This window comes from Chelonia mydas, chromosome 7 (genome assembly GCF_015237465.2).
Source record: "Chelonia mydas isolate rCheMyd1 chromosome 7, rCheMyd1.pri.v2, whole genome shotgun sequence".
Classification (NCBI taxonomy): Eukaryota; Metazoa; Chordata; order Testudines; family Cheloniidae; genus Chelonia; species Chelonia mydas.
Window position 1 is genome coordinate 57711058 of NC_057853.1, and position 23812 is coordinate 57734869.

The window sequence follows — 23812 nt, forward strand, 5'->3', positions numbered from 1 at the left end:
AATCCAGAGGAAGCAGCTTTGGATCTTAGTAGAGTCAACACTGGGCTCAGTATGGCTGTTTGGGTACCTTAGCTCTAATTTCCAAAGGTTTTTTACCCTTAAGTTACTGGCGAGCACTTTTGACCTGAACTCCATCTTCTCCATGTTTTCGTTTTAGCTGGAGAGGGACATACAGCTCGAGCTCTGACAGTGCTCAGGCAGTGTAAAAATCCTGGCTTGAAATAACGACAGAAGCCAGGTTATTCATGCCTAAGGCTGTGTGAGGGGGTGGGCTGTGCCGGTGTGCCCCTGGAGGCCAGGGGAACAAAACCAAACCCACTAATCCAAATGAGTATGTCTCCTTTAATAAAGTCTCACGGAGGGAACGTTTGTAAAACAGGTAGAGAGGCCCTTACTCCTCAGCAGTCAGGACCCCTGGTTAAAACACCTCAACTCAACATCCTCCAGCAAAGTCTCTGAGCCTGGTCTGACGAGTCCCTGTGAGCTGAGTGGCCTCTAGTCCTCTCCTTGCTGCTCAGCAGCCTTTCCTGTTTCAGTGGGGCAGGGACCTCCTTGATCATACCCAGGCGGATCTGATTGTCAGTGCCTGGTTGGCCCTGGAAGGGGGAGTGCACTCCCTCACTGGGTGCCTCATTTCACTCAGCTGTCCCTGGGGTTTGAAGCGTGTACTACAGGCTATCCACATTGCTGTTCTGAGTCCCTTGCAATGCAGTACCCACAGCAGGAACAGTAAGGGGCATGTGTGGTGGAACTGGAGGAGATATTTGGGCTGGACGAGTAGTTCTGACTTTGAATCCCCTTGTGTTATTGATTTTGATCAACAGTTTATCTTTGTACGTGAAATGTTCTATCATAGTCTAAAAATACTAAAATAATCCCAAACAAATACAATCCCCGATTCCTTGCTTCCTTCTCTGCTCCCCCACCCCCAATTTAACCTCCAACAATGTTTCCTACAAGGTCTCTTTGGTCTATTTTAGATGGGGATCATCTCTCGTGACAGTTCAACACCGGTTTTCCTGGCTACAAACATTGCTGGACACCTCGCTGGTCCCTTACGAACTATTGGATCGGTGGCTGTGGGCCAATTTGGTAAGTACAAATTGAGGAATGGAAAAGTAGAACATGAGAGCTGGGGCTAGTCAGACTGGATCTTCAGACGTTTATATGTTCTGTCCTGGAATGTGTACGTAGGACTCCCAATGTAATCAATGGGATCCCAGCATGTACGTGTGTCTGAGGGCATAACTTGCCTCTAATGCCTTAAGCTTCAAGGCATTTGGTAGTGATCTTGTTCAGATATATGTAATGGATGTGGCTCCAAAGTCTCATAGGAATCATTGGGAATGATGTCCCGGTCACATGCTGTAGAACAATGAGTCCTTCTGCCAGACTCAATTAGTTAATGGCATTTCTACCTTTTCCTCTAGCAGTTTCATTTCTCTTCATCTCTCTTATGCTGGGTTTTCTTAAAGATGAGCCCAAACCAAAACCCTGGCTCAGAATAACCTTGAACTTGGGAGAGATTCAGATCTAGAACCCAGCTTCATGGCTGGTCCCTACCCTGACAATAAGGGCCAGGACTAACATTGCAGATTGGCTTTCTCTGGCGTTCTGATCCCAATTCAGGCGTTGCTGCTCAGACCCATCTCTCTCTCGGTTGGGTTGTTTAAGCAAACGCACCACCCTCACTTTCAGATGCAGCAGAATTCCGAGATTTACTGCAGTCTGCTCTCAGGATGAAAGTTCTCCCCTGCCCAGAGATGCAGCATGGTAACAGGGTGTCTCTGTTGTACTGCAGTCATGTGCCCATTAATATCCAGCTCTAGATTTGTTCCGTGTCGGTGCATGGATTAGTAACTGTCGGTCTCTCCCCAGGAGTACGAGTGTTCCAGTCTTGCCCAGCAGCTAACAGCCTGAACTTTATTGGGGGCCCAGCTATTCTGCTAGGCCTCATTGCCATGGCCCGGGATGACCATGCGATGTACGCCGCAGTCAAAGTCCTGAACTCCGTCCTGAACCGCAGCCCCATGAGTGAGAAGCTGATGAGCCACATCGGCGGATACCAGGTGAGAATGAGCCCCTCTGGTTTCAGGTGCTGTTCGCCTCACTTGCATTATGTGTTCTCGGCCTCTCTGAGGGCCTGGCCCAAAGGCCATTGCAGCTAATGGGAGTGAGGCATTAAAGGCCTACAGCCCTTAAGGTTAGTCCCATGGAAAGCCTGAGAGTAAGGCCTGCAGGACTGAGCCCTAAATCCTGTGCCCATCATCTCCATCACAGCTCAGCTGCTGCTGGTGAAAACAGCCAGGCAGGGCTCACTCCCAGACACAGCCAATGAGACTCACAATCTTCAGAAGATTCACAGCATCTTCGCTTACTTGTTACGATAATGGAAGGTGTCACACTGGCCATTGTATTAAGACCTTACCCACAGAGCAGGTAATGCATAGGCAGCAGCTGTGCAAACTCCCCCCAAGTACTGCCCTCTGTCAGCATACTTCAGCCCTCATCCGGAAAACTGCTTTTAGGGCAAGAGCTCTGTTCCTTCCCCATGGCCTATGAAGTCCTCAACTTCTCTCTGCTGAGCCTGCCAGTAATGGGGACGGTTAGTGATAATTGTGGAGGGTCTTTTTTTTTGCTAGGAACCGGGCTGAGGCAAAAATGTAGTCTGCATCTCAGGATGTAACATTCGAGCTGCCCCAAACTCAGCTTTCGGTACCGTGCAACCTCGAAAGTAGGGTTGGCTCCCAGAGTTTTGAATGAACTTGGGGTCTGGCTTGTGGAAGATGATGATGATGTATATTCTACTGTATTTTGGGGTGGAAATCAGGTGCAAGTCTGCAGTTTCAGCAGACTGTGTCATTGGGTAAGTGAAATGATTGGTGTCACCCAGGCTAAAGAGAGATCTCAATAAATAATTAGTCCTACTGCGCATAGAAGGTATCTTTAAAAGAGCAACAGAGAGGACCCCCTGGATCTGGAAAAACACACTGCAGTATTTGAATGAATGTTAGAGCTGGCTGAATTATTCATTGTGAATGAACGATCTGATGGATTTAGCCCATTTTCCCCATCCGATCCTGATTCCTGTGACTGTCTTCATTATTTGTAAGTGTTCGCCAGTTTGTGCAAATAGATGTCAGACTCTGGATTCTTGACTCTTTGCTATATGTTGTTCAGTCTACACGATTGGTTACCTGTGTCACATGGAATTGTTTTTGCTCTCTGTTTGTATTGCTGAAGCTTTCTAAATGGGAGACTAATCAATGGTGAATTATCCACATACACACTTTCTGGTGCATATTTCTGGGTGAATAATCCTTCCTTCTAACTTTTGTGAAACTCAGGAGCTTCTTGAACACTTTCCAGATACAGCAGCGATCACCCAAACGCTCACGACTAGACCCAGTTGAAAAACGAGAAAATTTTCACAAAAACATGTCCCCGTTTCTCATAAATAAAAGTTGAAATTTGAATTTTTTGATCTGCTCCTCTCACAAACAACTAATAACATGAGTAACAGTGTAGTGAGCTCTCCATGTGTATTCACACGTTGTTCTTGGTAACTTTCCTGCAGCACAAGTTTATATGTGTTTCACTCCTTCCTGCTGCTTCTTACCCAAAAATACTCCTGCTCTGCTGTTAAATTCCTCCTGCAAGCCAGCCTGCCAATTACAACCCCCCATATTTTCAATGTATATTTAAAAACTTCACTCACTGCTTGAAGTGACAGTCTTATGCTGCATGTATGAGTACTGTGTCTGGAGTGTGCTGGGCATGTCATATTTAGTAATAACACTGGATAATATGCTATAAGGTCAGTGAGGCAGACTGTATTTTCTGCTGTGCTTTCTACAGCTTTTGGGCTCAATGAATGCACAATAACTCTTTTCAGCTCCTGGCGTACCTACTAAGGAGGAAGACAAAGCTGCTAAACAACAGGATTTTACAGTTGGTGCTCTCCATAGCAGGCACGGCAGAGCTGGGCTTGGAATCTTCGACTATAAAGAACTACAGTGCATTCCAATACGTTCTCAGTAACTTTGAGGTAAAGCTACTAATATTGTATGTGTTCCCTTAGCTATATTAAAGGAGACTCTAGAGTATAAACTTAGTTCTGTGGCTGTATCTGATGAGAAGGCTACAACTTATCCGGTGTGGGTCTGAACTAAAACCCTGCATATAAGTACCATCCAGACCTGGGGTGTTTGAAGTCTGAATTCCAGTACAGTTTGGGTCTGTCTCTAGATTCCCCCAAGGAGAGTAAGTTATTTTTATGTCTTGCTCCAGCCAACAGATCCAGAATAGTATGTTCGTAATTTGAGATGGGCTGGGGATTAATTGCTTGTCCTGTTGGTGCTGCCACCCCGTCATCAGTTGTCCAAGTGCCCTGATCATTCCAGGAGCTGAACAAATATGAGATTGTCTCCTACTCTGGAGCGTGGAACCTGCTTGTAGGGTGAAATTCCCCCCAAGGCAGAGGGCCCGTACAAAGCTCTATACACCACTGAAGTCAGGGCTTAGGGATGGATTCTGTGAGTAAATGAGCATCTGCTGGGTGGTGCTGTCAGCACTACCCTGGATTGGGTCAATAAATGGGGCTTATGTGCTGGATGGGCCCTGCTTTGGGATCCTAACAGTGGGGTGAATTTCTTCTATCATGCACTCAGATGGGGTGAATCCAGTTTCATAGAAATTAGTGATGGGAGAGACCTATAGTTCATCCCCTCCATTCCCACCCCTCTCCACCTACTGGGCCAAAGCAGGATTGGTCCCTGCAATCTGTTTTCCAGTGCTTTGTCTCCAGGGATGGCTCCTTAGGCACTTCCCCTGGGAGAAAAAGGTGGAAGTCCCAGATTGGCTGAGTGTGTTACCATGTGTGCCCTGCAATTCAGGCTCAGGCTACACTCAAACCTCCACTTAGCGTGGAGTTGTTCTTTGGTAAAGATGGCTCCCCTGCAAAGAGTTTCAGCTCTACCAGACCTGTCACAAAAAGTCTCATTGAATAAACCCACCTTGTTCTGCACTCTGACCGAGAACTCTGACCACAGAAAACCCCTGCAAAGGAGGAAGCTTCTGCATTTGTGAGCATTAACCAGGCCAGTTCCCACAGTCCTGCTGCTGTCCACGTGCCTCTGAGCTGAATCTGAAGAGTTCTTGGTGTTCCAGGCCCCAGGGTGGATGAGGCTATATGATAGAGGAGGATCTTTATAGAACAAGGAGCCTCCAGAGTTGTTCTCTAGCTCTCTTCTAAAGCACCTGCACTCTGCTAAAAGAAAAGGAGTACTTGTGGCACCTTAGAGACTAACCAATTTATTTGAGCATGAGCTTTCGTGAGCTACAGCTCACTTCATCCGATGAAGTGAGCTGTAGCTCACGAAAGCTCATGCTCAAATAAATTGGTTAGTCTCTAAGGTGCCACAAGTCCTCCTTTTCTTTTTGCGAATACAGACTAACACGGCTGTTACTCTGAAACCCGCACTCTGCTGTTACTCTGCTCAAGTTACGATGATCTCAGTGCCTGCAAAAGTCCCTATTCAGGGCTGCACAAGTACGTGTTTCAGAGACAGACTCATGGCAGATCTCTCTGGGGCATGTCAGTCAGAGTGATTGTGGAAGCTCATTATCTGGGTGCAAACTGCAGCTTGCCTGCTTTTGTACACTATGCGATCAGATATATTTGCTCTCCCTCTCTCCGTGATCATTTCTTCATTTCCATATTTCTGAAATTTATCCTTTTTTTGTGCTTTATTTTACTCCTTTCCCCCTAAATCCAAGAAACACTTGATGCAAATTGAAAAATGTCATTTTAAGTTCACTTAAAAATGTACTCTATGGTATATATATTTTTTTCCAACATAGCTTAATCCATGTGCTTTTACATGGTATAAAAATACATATATTTTATACAGCACTTTTCAGCCACAACACTTTACAAAGGAAAGTATTGTTGTCCCCATTTTGCAGATGGGAAAATGGAGGCACCGAGACTTGCCCTCATTTATATGGCAGAACAGTGACAGAGTCAGAACCCAAATGCACTCAGTCCCAGGCCAGTGTGCTTTACACTGGGCCACACTTCCTCCAGGCATTTCTGACTCATACTAGATTGTGTGTGTTGCATGTTTTCTGATCTGTTTTTAAACCAAATGGGTGTAGTTGGGATGCGATCAGTTGGTCAGAGAAGAAAAAGTGGGAACCGGGACGCTGGATTCTATTCTCCTCTGCCACTAACTCACTGTAGGCAAATAGCACTGTGCCTCAGTTTCCCCATCAGTAATAGACACACTCTGTTACCTCATGTGGATGTTGTGAGGCCTCACTAATGTTTGTAAAGTGCTTTGAGATCTCGGGATGAAGGCATGTGCTGCAGAAACACGTTTGATTTTTTAAAAAACTTATTTAATCTCATGTCAGTAGAGAAAAAGGAGCTGAACTCGAGAAGCTGTGAAATCTCTGGTTTCATTTGTCTTTCAGCTTTGGTCAAATGCACCAGAAAATCTTGACCTTGCCCTCTTTTCACATCTTGTGGAGATCCTGCGGCCCTCAAGGTACATAGTTGGCATCTATGGCAGAGACAGGATGAACTAATAAGCTTAGGCTGGGATTTTTGAATGTCTCTAAAGGAGTTATGTGCCCAGATCCCATTGAAAATCCATGGAAGATGGCAGGCAACTAGCTCTTCTAGGGCCCTGTGAAAATCCAAGCTTTCATTTACTGGTTCTGTTGGCCATGTCGCAGAATCATAGGACCAAATTGCTAGCTGAAGGCATTGCATTGTCTTCAGTGGGGTTACACCAGCAGAGTACTTGACCCATAGCACTTAGAGAAAGAAAGTAGGTCATCTTGCCTGATTAGACTGGATGGTAAGTTTTTCACATGTTTCCATTCAACAAGTCCAGATGACTGAGTTTGGTAATTACCGTCTAGCTCTATGCACACAACTGCTCTGGAAAATGGCATCTGTAAGGACTGGTTGGAGCAGTCGCTATTCTGCAGTGCAAATCTCGGGACGTAATGCCCTCAAAGGGAGATCAATTTAATGTCAGAATTCTTCATATCTTCAACTTTTAGAGGGAGAAGATGGCTTATTATTTTTCATTGGTTATTTATTCAGTGCCCAAAGTATGCTGGATACACTACAGACAAGTCCTAATAGAAAGCCAGATGTCTATTTATTCATTTGATTTTTTAAAAGTAATGAAGCTGGTTGAAAACATCTTTGCCAAAAAAAACCCCAAAACCTTTTAGTCAAAACATTTTCATTTCATCAAGGGTGAAATTCCCCCCCTCCCCTCAATTTTTTTAATGAAAGATTTCAGGTTTAAAACTGAAATTTAGACCAAATAATTTTGAGATTTTTAACAACTTCCCCCACCCAAATTTGCACAGAGGAAAGAATAATTTCCCGACCAGCTCTACGAGAGAGTTAAATATTTTTGGAGAGACAGGGCGAGACAGACCGGCTGCCCCAATGAGGCCCGTAGATTCCATTCTATTGGCACTGAAAAGCCAGGCACGATCCCATCTGATGTCTCTTGCTGAGTTTTACAAGAACAGCATTTATTTCCACCAATTCAGGGCTTTCCAAGTCAATAACTTTGTTTTGTTTGAACTCGCTGAAAGGCGGACGTTTCCGGGGAAAGGCCGGGGGGGAGGAACACACTGAGAAGGCTTCAGATCCCCATCTCCGACACATATTCAATTTGTCTGTCGGAGTTTTGATTGGTTGCCAAGGCAACGTCAGAAGTCCGTGGTACAAAGAGTGAACGCAGAGCCCTTTTAGCAGAAACTCGGCAGAATTGGCTCTTTCCAGTAAAGGCTTTTAACGTTCCTCTTGCTTTGATGCAGAGATGGATGTCGGAACGCCAAAGTCGCCTACCAGATGCAAATGGTGCCCAAACTGGTTTTCCTCCTCAACGACATCGAGATCAGCTGCTCACGAGTCACCACTATCTGTACCATCTTCTCCTACCTGCTGCAGGGCTATTTCAACACCAAAGACATTCTTAGGTAACCCTGACCATGCAGTATTTTCTCAGCTCACAAGTGAGCAGTCCCCCTACAAGCACAGGAATCCTACTGTGTGATCACAGTCGCCACATCCAGCCCTGCTTGGTGCTCTGGACAAAGACAGAATCGCTGTAGATCCCTTCCAAGGAATCGTAGGGGAAAACTCCACTGACAGCCAGTTCAGCATTTAATTCAGCCCTGTTCAAGTGAGTGAGAATCACCCCCGGCCAAGTTGTGACCCTTACAGTGAATATAGCACAGATAGCCCCTTGACCTCAGTGGGATGACCCAAAGCGTAAGGAACTACTCAAGGTAGGTAAGATTACCGAGGCTGGTGGGTGTCTGATTCCGTTGCTTAGATGATGTCCAACTGGCCATTTTATTCTTGAATCTCATGGAGACTGCCTTTGCCGGGACCTTCTGGAGAAGAGAATTCCAACCCTTGATTGCTGTCTGAGGAAAGAGCTGCTTGAAACACAATACTGCAGTATTTGATAGCTCATGTCCAGACTGGTCAATCTCTACCCTTTAGACCAGCTGAGACCATCCGGTGCTGTCCACAACCCTCATACACAGGGATGCGGGCCACCGAGATGACACAGGCCAACATTCAAAGCTCCATCTTGATTTTAATGAAATCACTCTGGTCCTGGTGCAGCATTGCATGCTGGGACATGCAGTCTCCATTGGCAGCCTCTTTCTTTATTAAAGATGAGGGTGGCTGCAACTTACTAAGTTTTATTTATTGTTAATTGCTTGGATCTGACAACGTGCATGGTGCTGTACAGTGTGAGCAAATAAAGACAGCCCCTGTCCCACAGCCTCCAGGAGAGGAACTCGTGCAGCAGGCCCCGAGCATCATTAAAAAACAGGGGACCTGTACTGTCCCGAACCTGGGGGAATGCTAACGTACGTTGTCATGTCTGGAGTGTTCTCATAGTGTGGTATTTTAGTCTATAGGGAATACCACTCCCAGAGTCAGATGAATGCACATCACTCACTTGCTTTGTGCGTGTGTAACGTTCATCCATTTATGATGAGAACTGGAAAATAGTATTCAAGCATTTCACAAGTGAAAAGGGGTTGTCACAGCAGTTTCCTGCTGGGCTGCTAGAGATTCCATGTTGGGTGTTGCATGCCTGGAAGCCAGTGAGGTGTCGCTCAGAAACACTATGAGGGGAGCTCCCAAGGGGATATGGACACCAGGCACGAGCAGCATTGCTTTCCCAGTATTACCAAATCCATTGGTTCAAAAATCATGAGTCAGGCCCCCAAAATCACAAAACTGGCTTTAAAATCATGAGGCTTTTTTTAAAAGGGGGGATCATTTTTATTTTTATTTTTGAGTCATTAGGGGGTCATATTTTCAAGCTTTTCTCCACAAGGGCTAGAAACGTACTCTATTAATGAAAGCCGAGATTCTCACATAATCCCATGACTCCAGGAGCTGAGGCTTTAAGAAAGGCAACAACTATCATGAGACTCACAGTACAATAATGATAGTCGGAAATGCTGCTAACCAAAAATGATTTCCTCTTTCTCTGAAAGGATTGGATTGTTCCTTGTTTACACTTTAACGCCCTCGTCTGTGGATGAAAGTCAGATATGCCTGGATGGGATCTCTGATCTGCCAGGAGAAGGTAAGGAGGTCCCTTTGGTGAATGAATTCTGATGGATGCTGCCCCTCATCCCTGGGGCAGGTCCTAAATGCAGCAGGGCTGTGCTCGGGGAGGGCAGGGGAGAGGAGGGCAGGAAGGGCAGACCCCCGACGGACATGCTGCAGAACTACTCAGGTGTCCAAAATTAATTGTTTTGCTGGGTCAGGGCCCTACTCTGAACAGCTCAGGGGGTAGTAAAGGGACAGAGAATAGTAATGTCTGGGAAGGTCTGTTCTAAAGCCAGGTGACGTGCTTAGTTATGCTTTCCCCTCTCTGGTATCTCTCCTGCAGTTAGGTTGGCAGAGCTTGGTCACTGCACCAAAAGCCCCTCAAGTGCTGATTTTCACAAGTCTCCAGGAAGAGAAATGTCCATTTGGTTGAAATTTCACAGAGAGCAATGTTTGTGGGTTAAAAACAATGGAATGAAAGGGTGAAAGTTCCCTCCCAGGATTCCATGGGAATGTGGTTGTTGCTGCTGGCCCGCTGTAGTTTTTGCATTGTGCTGGAGTCCCATCTGGGTGAAGGGGCATTCTCTAGGGCAAGTGCATATTGCAGTGCAAGGAGCCATGCATCTTCTAAATGTCTACCCCATTTGTGTCTGACTTGACGGCTGGGAGAGCCAGCCACCTTGACTTCCTGTTACTTATTGTCCTATGAGTGGTCCCAGTGGAGGTCCTATTGGATACAACACATCCACGCAGCAGAATACATTATGGAGACACTGGTAGCCTGAGCTTCAATGCACAGAGTTTAGAGGTGGAAAAACACCTCTGAAGTCATCCATTCCAGCCTTCTCTTCCACCCAGTCTAGAATTGTTCCCTACAGATTATTCATTGCCCAGCATTTTGTCCAGTCTAGTTTTAAACATCCCTAATGATAGGGCTTTGGGAACAGAACTCAGAAATGACTAGTACTTACAGTGGCAGGATCCCCACTTCCAAATGTTCACACGTACTTCACTCCACCCAGTTAACAACCAATTATATTTGTATTGGCTACAAACAAGGTTGTTCATCAAAGTGCTGGAAACACGTTTTGTCTCCTCTTTACTTTTTATTTCCTTCTGATTATTGTAGCCTTAAGCCAAACATCTGGGAAGACAATCTGGCTCCGAAACCAGTTACTGAAGATGCTGTTAGATGTAATGTGTTCAGACAAACTTCATCTGTCCTCTGAGTAAGTAGAACCATTTGGGGATGGAGTGGGCGGAGGAGGGACTGTGGCTCCTTCGCGGTTCCCCCTCTCTCTCTGTGTTTGACCAGTGCTCAACATCCAGTTAGCATTTATGAGTGTCATCAGTCAATGAGAGAGAGGCGGAATGTGTCAGGTTTGGGTTCAAAGGTTTTTTTTTTCCCCCAGTGAGGTATCTGAGGTTTAGAGTGATATCTATTAAATAGACAACACTTTTCCCACAGTTGCCAAACAGTGGGATCAGAGAGATCACGGTTTCCATATCTGTTCTGTGAGGGGAAAAGAAATCTGATGTGTCTTTAAAAAGCAGTTTCATCTAACTGAGATTACAAATACTACAATGTCTTAATCCTAATCACACAGTTATTGCATCACTACAGGGCAGAGTTAAGGTTGCTTGGGTGCCTTAAGTGTGCATTTGCATACATTAGCACATTGGAATTTCTTTCAAGTTTAAACCTTAATTTTGAATGTTCTAGGTTTATACTGCTTGGGTTGGGATAATTACAACATCCCTGTCCTGTGTTTTACCCTAAATTACGGAGATGTTAACCTTAACTGTGACTCCATCTTGATGTAGTTTATCTGGGAATAAATTAAATTGGGTTTGATAGGGATCAGATGGCTCAAACTATGTGGACAAACAAGCTAATGAATCTCCTTAGCACCAGATTGTGGGCACGATATCCAGAGCGTAAGTGACTTAGGGGCCTAAGTCAGTTGCCCAGATCCTCAAAGGTCTGGGAGTTAGGCACCTAAATACTCTTCAGAGTAAGGGCCTAAGTGATTTCGGAGAATAAACTCTCCATTGTGATGTAGGCTCCTAGATCAAATCTTCCCCAGTGTCTTTAACGTGTTTACTTCTCATGCTGTGTTTCTCCCAGGGCTCAAGAGGAGACGTTCCTGGCGCTGGGGCCTGATTGGTTCCTCATGTTCACACAAAGCCATCTGCACCCAAGCACCGTTGTGATAGGGGTCAAGTTGCTGCTGCACTTCCTCCACAATCCCACACTACTGAGCAAATTCAAGGAGGGAGTGGTGGCCGGGCGCTGGGTAGAAAACAGCTCCACGGGGCTGGATATCCTAATGGGTACGTCCCAGATATGAGACTCGCTCCCAGAATAGCCTCTTCCAGGGAGAGTTTCATGAAAACTATGTTGACCCTGGTGCAGAAGCAATCGGCTAGGGCTACCAGTCCAGTTGCATAAAATAGCAAATCTCCCATTGACTTCGATGTGAGCTTAGTATGGTCCAAGCAGCAGGATGATCTCTTACTGCTGGGCTGGGAGATACCTTCTCCATCATACTGCAGGCTGGGGATTCCAGGCCAGAAATCACTGGGTGAGGAGATTGTGTGGTCTGGTCTGTGCAGGAGGTCAGGCTAACTGGTCTGTACATCTGTGAGTTGGTCAGTCACCACCTTCTAGTCCCTCTGAGATTTGCTGCAACCCTGTTCTGCTCACTCCCCCAGGTGAGATTGGGGAGTGCACAAGGAGAACGTCACACCATGCGAATGAGAGTGGAGGGTGGTTTTCTATTTTGTTAATGTCAGAGAAATTCTTCTAACGGCTGGGGTTGTTGCCAGTAGGAAGGCAGGATGGTTTGGGCCCCAGAGAACTGCCGGTCGTTGTCAGTCAGCCATCCCTCTCCACTGCACCTAATGCAGGATGGAAACTGAGCCGGTCAAAGCATATGTTCTTTCTTTGCTTCTAGGCAATTTGAAAAGAGGGCCCCCAATGCCTGACTATGGCCCCTACCTAGTTTTTGGACTCACAGTGCTACAAGTATGTCTGATTAATCACATTCACCTTCCTGAGATCTACCTGCTGGTCTCTGGGCTATTCCTGGGAACCCCACAGTGTGACCCACCAGAAGCGTCCAAGGTAAGGCCCCCACAAAGGCTGGTGTGGGGGGTGAATGAGAGTTTGCACCTTGGCTAGGTGACCCTGCTGTGCTCCCTAGGGTTCCTAAGCTGCTTCTCTGTAATGGCTCCAAAGGGAGAGGCAGCCCAGCAACGTCTGCCCTGGACAACACAAGCATCCAGGTTGGGGACGCTTGTGGTGGTTGGAGCTACAGTAGAACCTCAAAGATACGAACACAGAGTTACAGACTTACCAGTCAACTGAACACCATGTGGACCCGGAAGTCCTTGATCAGGCAGCAATGCAGACCCCCCCACCCCAAAAAAAGCAAATACTGTACTGCCTTGGGGCTGCAGCACCTGGGGAACTGGGGCTGCAGCCGCAGGGTGTGGGGTCAGGGCTCCCGGCGGACGGGGGCGCTCAGGGCTTCCGATCTTCGTGAGCACCGAGGCTCAGGGCTTCAGACCAGAGGGAAGCGCCGGGAGCTCTGCTCTCAGTTTCAGCCAGGGGCGGGGGGACGACTGAGGATCGGGGCTTCAGACCCACGGCTCTGGTTTTGGTTTCAGCCCCCCAGGGGGTGCCAGGGATCAGGGCTTTAGCTACGGGGCGAGTGCCGGTTTCAGCCCCAGCGCTCCCCCGTAGCTAAAGCCCCGAGCCCTGGTGCTCCCCCCTGGCTGAAACTGGGAGTGGAGCTGCGGGGCTGAAGCCCTGATAACTGGCGCCCCCTTCAGGCCTGAAGCCAGAATGGAGCTGCGGTGCTGAAACCCCAAGTCCCAGCATTCCCCCCAGGTCTAAACCCCTGAGCCCTGGTGCTCCCACGGGGCAGAAGCCCTGAGCCCCCCTCTGGGAGCCCTGATGGCCCGTAGGGTCAGAAGCCCCATCCTCCAGCCCTGCAGCTGCAGCCCCAACTTCCCCCTGGCTGAAGTCTGTAACGTCTTGTTCATAGTTATGGACCATTTCAGAGTTATGGACAACCTCCATTCCTGAAGTATGCGTAACTCTGAGGTTCTACTGTCCTTGTGCCTGATGCGGCTGGACGTGGAAAGAACAGGAACCTCCTGGAGGTTTCACCCATCGCTCTAGACTGCTCCGAAAGCAGTGAAGGGTGCAGCCGTGCCCCTGTGAGCAGCCTCCTCCTCGAACGTCTCTCCCTTCCTTCAGGCAGATCTGGACTCCATGCTGCAGTGGCTCCTGCAGAACCACCAAACAGAGGACGTCCTTAAAGCTGGGCTGTGCACAGAGGCAGTGGCCCTGCTGCTAGAGATGGTTAAGGCCACAGTGAACAAGGTGAGCAGCCGGCTGTGTGCGCGCAGGCCCGCAGAGGGAGTGGAGGAGAGTTCTGCTTGAGGCAGCCCATTCCCTCCCCAAGGGGTGACAGCACAGTGGTGGGCAGGGAGCTGATGGCTGCCAGCTACTGACCCGGCCATTTTATCATTGCTGGGAGGAGGGGGCTTCAGAGAGACCCTGTCTGCGCTTACGACCAGGATCTGAGAGTTGGGGACTGGATCCTGGCCCCTCCTAATGCGCTTCTGGGCCCCAGCCCCTGCCCATTCTGAGTGGAGAAAGCCCCAGCTTTGTGGTTAGAGCTGTGTTCAGGCTCAGGAGAGGAACGTGTGGATCTAAGCAGCTGCTCCCTGTGGCCCTTGGAGCAATCCGTTCGTGACTTCTCCAGATCTGGCCAAGCCGAGGCCACTCAGATCTTTGGGGACTGCTGAGAAGAACAAGGCAAGGTGTGCTAACTCAGCACGCGTGCAAGTAAAGCGCTGCCCTGACGAGACGCACCTGTCGGTGTTCAGCCCTTTGCAGGTACAGAGGGCTCCTGGGAGGTGGCCTATCCTGGGAACGTCATGCAGTTCCTGTGTCTCATCTACCACAGCTACCCCCAGGACCCAGTGTGGTGCTGCTCAGACTTCCTGCAAACCTTAGCCACTGTCGTCTTCAATGTGGGGGCATCCCAGGTAAGTGTGAACCAGTTTGGATGGCTGTGATTGAGCCAGACGCTGACACCTTTGCCCTGGTAGTCCAATCGAGCCCCTGTTGATGTTGTTCCGAGTCGTACCCAGTCAGAGCTGTGGGATCTATCCCATGGTCTGTGCCCCTCAAGCTGTCAGCCTTTGTGGAACCTAAATGTAGGGGCCAATGTATTGAATCCAGTGTTCCCTGCTGGGTGTCTTCACCCTTCCCTGTCTCCTTCCTCTTAGCCATGGCCTGGATCACTGGTCAGTGATAACTAATGGGTGGCTCGGCTCCAGGTGTGATGCAGCCAACTCTTTAATCCAATGCTCCTTGTGGGGCTGGGGCCATCCCTGTGCGCTGCCATCCTCCCTACTAAAGAACCACCCCTCTGAGTGTGACCCCTTCACCAGAGTATGTAGCACTCATTTCCCTCAGCCAGCTGCTCGCACCTCACCCACTGGGGACGTTGCTTCTCCCTTGCTTCCCTACCCCAGCAGCCGCCCCAGCCCCACTGCACTCACCAAACCCCACTCAGCTGCCAGCTGATTCCCCCATTCCTGATTTTAAAACAAGTCGGCGGAGGGGTTAACAATGCTTCACACATACTGCAGCCCCTTTAATCTGAGTGCATCCTTCAGCTTTGCTACTATTATTGTTATTTGGCACCCTTGGGGCACTGGTATGTGTATTAGGCATCACTAAACCCTTCTTGGTGTTAATATTAGCCCCATTTGACAGCTGAGGAAACTGAGGCACTGAGAAGTGAAATGACTTGTCCATAGTCAGAATGATTGTGGGTATGTCTACGCAGCAGCTTGGAGGTGTCATTCCCAGCACAGGTAGAAGACATGCACTAGCTCTGCTAAAAGTATCAGCGTGGCTGTGGCAGCTCGGGCTGGCCATCTGAGAACAGTCCTGCCCAACCTCCTGGATACGCTCTCAGACAGCTAGCCCAAGCTGCGCCCATGCCATGGCAGCTGCACTGCTATTTTTGGGGCACATGCTTGAGCGGAGCTAACGCACGTACATCTGCCCGTGCTGGGAAACATCCGCCCGGCTGCTGGGTAGGCATACTCAGTGTGACACAGGCAGGTATAGAATCCAGGAGTCCTGGCTCTTAGTTTGTATGGCCATATTGCATTGCCTCCCCTTTGCTCTCTGTAGCAGCTGTGCTCAGTTGTGGGGAGAAAGCAATGCTGGTAAAATAAGCTCCCCTGAGTGCCATTGTCTCTGCTGTCTTTACTCAGGGAGGCTTTGAAGGCCTGTGGCCTCTCAACGGTCCAGCTGCCGCTGAAGCAAACAGCTGTCCCGATCCCCCGGTCGCCCCACTGCCCCAGCACCCTGCCAAGAAGCAAGTGTGGGACTTCCTACGCATCCTGCTGATGGAGAGTCTGGCCAGCATCCCTGCGCACAAACAGGGGCACCCGTTCGAGCTACTTCTTGAGGTCTTATCGCCGTAGAGTCCCACCCTCGCTACTCTGCATTGGGAGTCGGGGGGGGGGGGTGACACAGGAGGCATCCTGCAGTGATGTAGGGACTCAGAAGGGTCTGCACCCCACCTACTCCTTTCAAGTTCTCCAGGATAGAGCTGGGCGGGTACCAGATTTTTTTATTTTGCGAGATATTCCACAATTTCCAAAACTTTCCTTTTCTGAAACAGATCAAAAAAAAATGTTGAAATTTCCCACAAAACAAAATTTTTAGAAAAGTTTGTTTCGGGTCAATGGAAACGTTTTGTTCCGGGTTTGACCTTTGTGAACTTAAAAAGAATAAATTAAAATAACGAATTTGACTTCGAAGGCTGGTTTTGACACGACAAAATCAAAACGTTCTGTTCTGAAAAATGTCAGAATCTTCCACTTCGACATTATCAAAATGCTTTGTTCCTTTTTTCAGTGAGAATTCATTGAAATCAGCATGTTTTTCAAACCTCTTAGATTCCGACAAAAACATGATTTTTCATCAAAAAAACTGTTTTGACAAAAAAAAAATTCTGAGCAGCTCTACTCCGAGAAGGGGTTGTCTGCAGTTCCTCCTAGCAAGCACCATGTGATCAAGAGGGCCTGAAGCCAGACCACACTGCTGGGATATGGGGCACCTCCAGTTATGTTATTCAGGATAACCAGCTAGAATTGAAAGCCTAACTGCCCTGTAGGGAAGAGATTCCCCTGTGCTGCATGCATTCATATAACCCAAGGCAGGATGCTACCTGTACACAGCAACAATAGTAACTTGCATTGGAGAAATGTATTATGCTGGAGTTAGATCTTGGCCAGTAAAAAATCGTTCCCTGTCCGTTTATAATGTGTACATGACATTCTAAGGCAGCCCATGGATTCTGTTAATGCCGTGAGATCCCATATGGGGCTGTCTTGTGTGCTGATTTACTTAAAAAATCATTTATTTTCAATGGACAAAAAAAAAAATAAACCCCCTTCTAAGCACAGATGGATGGATGGCTGCTGCACCAGTTGAGTCTGGACTCAGGTTGCACACACTTCAAAACGGGTTCTTGGATCGACCCACTATAAAGAAGGGAGTAGTTGCAAATTTAGTATCCAGGTTTAGATTTTGAATAGCCCAAGTGCAGGTGTGTCTAGATCTGGGGTTTTGGTTCAGGCCAGTCACTGGTTTTAAGACAAGTAGAACTGAACCTCAGCTCTTGATTGTGGCTTCCATTTTCTGTGAGTCCGATCCACTCAGAAGAGACGAGTGAGGGGGAAATCTCTGAAGGCTTAAAAAGTAGTTGGGGGTTCAGTCCAGAGAAGCTGTCAAAAGCAGGAACACTTCTCCAGGCTATCCAAATCTCCTGAGCCTGCCAAAAGGGCTGTGAAAATCCCCAGAGAACCGGTTCTCTTGGGAGGTCGCTGGGAGTCCTGCTGCTGCTCTCTGTGAGGATGGCCTTTCTCATGGTGCTGGGATCCCTTTAGTCTCAGGAGTGCAAAGGGCGTGGCAGAAATGCATCAAGCTTTATCAGAGCCTCCGTGAAGGTTTGGTTGTAGAATGAGGTTAAGGGTTGGCTGAGGCGACTGCCCTTGTTTTCTCTATACCAGTTCCCACCTCCCTAAGAGGGGTGCTCCAGGAGATCAGAAACTGGCATTTGGACCAAAGACATCTGGAGTTATACCCCTGTCAGGCTCCTGGGTGAAAGCAGGCAGGACTAGTGACAGGAGCTTGGGATCCTGGAACTGAAGCCGGAGTCAGAGCCAGTATCAGGGTCAAGAGTCAAGGTGAGAGTCAATCCGGAGTTGGAGTCAGATTCAGGAGGTAAGCCAAGGGTCAGAGTCAGGAACCAGGCCAAGGCTCAATACCAGGTATTGGGGTCTGTGTTGGGATTCCAGGGATCAGTCAGGAGCCTGAATCCAAATCAGCACCAAGGTCAATACCGGGAGTTCAGTAACAGAGAAACAGGGTGGTCGCAGCAGCTAGCTAGGGATCTGTGTTGTTGCCTGGACCCTTCCTGCTAGGCCTCATGGGCTGATATAGGGACCAAGAGCCAATCAGGGATTGCTAAAACCATTGTCATCAGATCTCTTGAGGCAGAATGTTCCCCTGGGATCAAACCTTTGTGGATTGTGGTACAAAGGGCGTGGCTGGGTTATGGCTGTTGCAGTGTGGGGATGTTGGTTAGGGGTAGCCCTGTGGGTCTGGGTTCAAGTCCTACCAAACCTTACATCCCTGAACCCAAATCATCCCACGTTGTTCTGGGCTTGCACACAAGCGATCCCACATTATCCTGGGCCTCTACCCTGCACTAAAACTATCTGAGATTATACAGGGCCAAAACCTGGTCCTAAACCATCCCAGATTATAGTGGGCCCTTAAGCTCAACCCAAACCACCCTGGATATATTGGATCATACCCTGCAATTCTTACTCAGCTGAGGCAGATCCTCAGCTGTGTATATTGTCATATCTCCATTGATGTCAGTGGACTTTGCATGAGTAAAGGCTGAGTGAGGTGGTCAGCGTTGGTGCCCTTTGTTGTGTTAGCACTGTGCTGATGGTTTCGTGCTGTGGTTGTGCAGGCTTCTGCAGAAAACTCCACCAGGGAGCAGAATAGACATTTCCAGACAGAAGTCTTGCGTTCTACTATGGATATCTTCCACATCATCAGCCAAGGGGGTGGGAAAACTGGCTCCTCCAAACCGAGAGGTGAGTGATGAGCTTCATTCAGATCTTCAGCTAGATAGTTTTTAGGTTGGGGTATCTGACTGTGTTCTCTTAAGAGATTTAGAAATGCCAGCTGAAATACTGGTCTGGTATCTTAGCATTGTAGGCTGCATGGGGCATTCAAATGCTCCCAAGAGCAAGTGCATTGAAAGTACTGCAGTCCTGCCATGTGACTGGCAAGCTTCTCCACCTAGTGTCCCCTGATATAAGAAAGATTAAAAATCTGGCATTGAGAGCAAAGACTCCATAGGGGAGGCAGGGTGGGTCTAATGGACAGAGCCCCTGACTAGGACCCAAGAGACTTGGGTTCTATTCCTGCCTTGGCTACTGGCCTGGTGGTTGACTCTGTGCCTTGATTTCCCCATCTCTAAAATGAGAGTAATGATTCTGGCCCTCCTTTGAAAAGCTCTAGGGGTTGCTGCTGTTATTAAAGCAGACTTAGTGAGAATGGAGCTGAAGCATGGAATCTAGCGCAACCAAAATAGGACTTAGCTGGCTGTGCTATTACCTGCCTACAGGCATAACAGCTGTGGCTGTGATCTCAGATGAGACCTGAGTGGGCTTGCACCTGGGCACTACTTCAGTGGGAAACCTTTAAGAAAAACCTAAAGCACTTCAGGAAGTGGAGTGGGTGACTTACTAGCTGTCCCTCTTGTGTCTCGGCGTGGTAGTGGGGAGCAGTCCACCGTGGGATGGATTCCAAATTGGCCAATGGAATTATGCCACTACTAAGCCAATAACATTCATTGCTGCAGCACCTGCATTGTTCTTGGGGGTCTCCTGTCTGAGTCCCCCAAGATCCCCGACTGAGATGGGACAGCACGATGGTAGCATGGCTTATGCTCCAGCATCTGACAGCGCTGTCCCCCTGTTGTATTCCCTGCAGGCGACAGTGACCCTCATGGCGGGGCGGAAGTGGCTGTGCCTATGTCTGTGGTGAACGTTTCCTATTTTACTCAGAAGCTGGTGGAGAAGCTTTACAGTGGAATGTTTGCTGCTGACCCTAAGCAAATCCTGCTCTTTGTTACCGAGCAGATCATGGTGGTGAGTGGGACACTGGGGTTCCTTCTGCTGCTGTTGATGTATTTTGATGTTTCTTATGTCATGCTAACTCTGAGATCTGGGAGTTCACAACACAAAGGGCATGATCCACTGGCTTCTCATCCTCATTGCTTGTATTGCACTGGCCTCAGTCAAGGATCAGAGTCCCATGGTGCAGACACACCCGGACAACCACAGTTCCTGCCCTGAGTAACACACCATCTCACTTTTTCACCCTCAGATTTCACAATATCTTTACAAAAATCCAACCCTTCATCACTGAGCAATTTAAAAAAAAAATCAAAGAATGGTCCCCTTTTTATTATGATCATCTGTGTTGCTCCAGATATGGACCAGGATCCCACAGCACTAGCTGCTGTATAGACACGCAGTCACTGCCGGAAAGAGCTTACAGCCTAAGAACTTCAGAGCCGTACAACATGAGAATCTATCTTCAATAATTATCTGGCTTCCCTTACTCTAGTATCTGAGTAGCTCATCCTCTCTAATGTGAGGTCAGAGATGCAACATCCTGGGTCTTGAACGGAGGCCTAAGACCCCCTGAGACAGCTGCTGCATCCTGGCCTCTGCTCAATGCCTACTGAAACCTGCTGGGCTGGGAAGCTAGTTGTGCTATAGCCCCAGCCAAGGCACCCCCCCACGGGAGCTCTGATTGGAGGATCTCCTGGCTCCATCGATTGGTCCAACTATGCTATTTAAGCCAGGAGGAGGCACAGGAAGTTTGTCTGAGCAACAAGATGGTTTCCTGTTGTGACTGCATTGGACCCTGCTTGTGCCTGCCTCCTGCTCTGCTCCTGTTCCCACTGTGTTCCTGCTTCATGCTTGATCCTTCCCTCTCCTCAAGTTCCTGCTCTTACACCTCCCCTTCAATCATCAGTGACCAGTCCTGGCTCCAACACTGGCCTCCAACTTCTGACCCTGACTCTGGCTTGACCCTTGGCTCTGGCACTTGGTATCTGACTTCGGTTCTGGCCCTTAGCTTCAATTATTGGTTCTGACTCTGGCTTGGCCTCTGGCTCGGGTAACTGGCAGCTGACTCTGGTGCTGACCCTTGGCTTTGTTCCTCACCTTGGATCCCTGCTCTGCCCCCTAGGCCTGACTCCTGCTCTGACCACTAGGCAAGACAGCCTATATCCCGGTCCATAACAGCACAGTGCTTTTATCCCCATCGTACAGATGGAACCAAGGCATGGAGAGACGGAGGGTATGTCTGCACTTGGAGCTGGGGATGTGACTCCCAGCTCAAGGAGACATACTCGCACTAGCTCTGATTGAGCTAGTGTGCTAAAGTAGAGTGTGGCCATGGCTGGGGCTAGTCCCCCACCGACATACCTGGCTAAGACACTGGGCACGCACTTCGGGAAGCTAGCCCTTCCTGTTGCTACACCTGTGCTCTATTTTTAATGCAGTAGCTTGATCAGAGCTAGTGTGAGGATACCTGCTCAAGCTGGAAGTTACACCTCCAGCTCCTAGTGTGGACATACCTTAAGTGACTTGTCTAAGGTTACAGAGCAAGTCTGTGGCAGAGCCAGGAATTAAACCTGGCTCTCCTGAGTACTAGGCTAACACCCTAACCACTGGACCATCTCCTGCTGCTCTGCTGCAATTGGGACCTACCAAGCACATCCCTGATGGCCTCCAAGGGGCAAAAGGCAGCTGCCCTGTTGATTTCAGCTCCCTGAGATATAAAGCACCTAAGAACGGCCATACTGAATCAGACCAATGGTCCATCTAGGGCAGTATCCTGCCCTCCAACAGTTGCTGGTACCAAATGCTTCTGAGGGAATGAATGGAAGAGGCAACTTCTAGTGATCCATCCCCTGTCATCCAGTCCCAGCATCTGGCAGTCAGAGGTTTAGGGACACCCAGAGCATGGGGTTGCGTCCCTGACCATCTTGGCTAATAGCCATTGATGGATCCATCCTCCATGAACTTATCTAGTTCTTTTTTGAAACCAGGTATACTTTTGGCCTTCACAACATCTGCTGGCAACAAGTCCCACAGGTTGACTGGACGTTGTGTGAAGCAGTATTTCCTTTTGTTTGTTTTAAACCTGCTGCCTATTAATTTCATCAGGTGACCCCTAGTTCTTGCTTTATGAGAAGGAGTAAATGACACCTTCCTATTCACTTTCTCCACACCATTTGTGGTTTGTATAGACCTCTATCATCTTCCCACCTTCCTTTTCTCTTTTCTAAGCTGACCAGTCCCAGTCTTTTTAATCACGCCTCATATGGAAGCTGTTCCATACCCCTAATCGTTTTGGTTGCCCTTCTTTGCACCATTACCAACTCTAATATACCCTTTTTTTTTAATGGGACAACCAGAACTGCACACAGTATTCAAGGTGTAGGCATATTGTGGATTTATGTAGCGGCATTATGATATTTTCTGTTTTGTCTATCCTGAATGGTTTCTAACATTTCTGTTAGCTTTTTTTGACTGTCGCTGAACATTGTGGATAGTCTTCTGAAAGCACTCACACAATAACAGCTAATTTAGCCCTCATCATTTTGTATGTGTAGTTTGGATTGTTTTTTTTCCAATGTGCATTACTTTGTATTATCAACAATGAATTTCATCTGCCATTTTGTTTCCCGGTCACCCAGTTTTGTGAAATCCCTTTGCAACACCACAGTCCACAGTCAACTTTGGACTTGACTATCATGAGTAATTTTGTATCATATGCAAATTTTGCTACCTCGCTGTTTACCCCCATTTGCAGATCATTTCTGAATATGTTGAACAGCACAGGTCCCAGTATAGGTCCTTGGGGCCTTGCACTATTTACTCCTCTCCATTGTGAAAACTGGCCATTTATTCCTACTCTTTGATCCTATCTTTGAACCGGTTACTGATCCAGGAGAGGACCTTCCCTCTTATCCCATGACTGTTTGCTGAAGAGCCTTTGGTGAGGGACCTTGTCAAGGCTTTCAGAAAGTCCAAGTACACCCTTGTCCACCTGCTTGTCGACACGCTCAAATAAGCTAATAGATTGGTGAGCCATGACTTCCCTTTACAAAAGCTGTGTTGACTCTTCCCTGATGTATCGTGTTTATCTATGTGTCTGATCATTTTGTTCTTCACTAGAGTTCAACCAATTTGTCTGGTCCTAAAGTCAGGCTTCCCTGCCTGTAATTGCCAGGATCACCTCTGAAGCCCTTTTTAAAAATTGGTGTCAGATTAGCTACCCTCCAGTCATTTGGTACAGAAGCTGATGAAAGTGACAGGTTACAACCACAGTTAGTAGTTCTGCAATATCATATCTGAGTTCCTTCAAAACTTGTGGGTGAATCCCATCTGGTCCTGGGAACATATTGTTGTTTAATTAATTAGTTTGTTCTAAACCCACCTCTATTGACACCTCAATCTGGGACAGTTCTTCAGATTTGTCTTCTGAAAAGAATGGCTCAGGTGTGGCAATCTGCCCCCACCCCCTGCCATTCCCTGCAGTGAAGACAAATTAAGTTTGATAAATGAGGAAACAAAATTGCTGGGCACAAACATTTTATTGTTAACTTTCTAAGACTGTGTTCAAGTAAAGAAGAGTCAATGGTAAACCAATACTTGTCCGTGTCTCTTTTTTGAAAGTATAAGGAATGGACCAGGAGTGGACTTAAAAAAAATTATTTATGCATCATACTTGGCATTTAAAATCCAGCCAATATGAGCAAGATTTTCCAGGGCTCAGCCAGATTTCCAAAGAGCCTCGCTGCTATTTAACCACAGATTTTTCCAAAGTGCTCAGTGCCCGACAAGCTGAGCTTCTATTGGCAATCTGGCCCTCACTGTGGGTGCTGATGGCTTCGGAAAATCTATCCCAAGACAGCCTGAGGATTCACTGATCCTATTTCAACTGGGATTTCACTTCTCTTCCTTGAGATCCTTGTTTTCTCT

General features: G+C 47.8%; 1 protein-coding gene across 5 annotated transcripts in view; it reads left to right on the top strand.

Annotated features, from left to right (window-relative positions):
* Positions 1-23812, top strand: part of WDFY4 (WDFY family member 4) — a 250741-nt gene that overhangs the window by 100852 nt on the left and 126077 nt on the right. For 4 of the 5 annotated variants that reach the window (XM_037904402.2, XM_043552372.1, XM_043552374.1 and 1 more), the window contains exons 23-36: positions 981-1092; positions 1879-2069; positions 3896-4048; positions 6478-6551; positions 7852-8013; positions 9562-9653; positions 10749-10848; positions 11748-11953; positions 12577-12746; positions 13887-14012; positions 14522-14683; positions 15929-16126; positions 18709-18835; positions 19740-19897. In XM_037904402.2, the coding sequence (XP_037760330.1) occupies positions 981-1092; positions 1879-2069; positions 3896-4048; positions 6478-6551; positions 7852-8013; positions 9562-9653; positions 10749-10848; positions 11748-11953; positions 12577-12746; positions 13887-14012; positions 14522-14683; positions 15929-16126; positions 18709-18835; positions 19740-19897 (2031 nt within the window). Of the gene's footprint in view, positions 1-980; positions 1093-1878; positions 2070-3895; positions 4049-6477; positions 6552-7851; positions 8014-9561; positions 9654-10748; positions 10849-11747; positions 11954-12576; positions 12747-13886; positions 14013-14521; positions 14684-15928; positions 16127-18708; positions 18836-19739; positions 19898-23812 lie in introns of those variants that run through there. The other variant, XM_037904403.2, reaches the window with a different exon arrangement.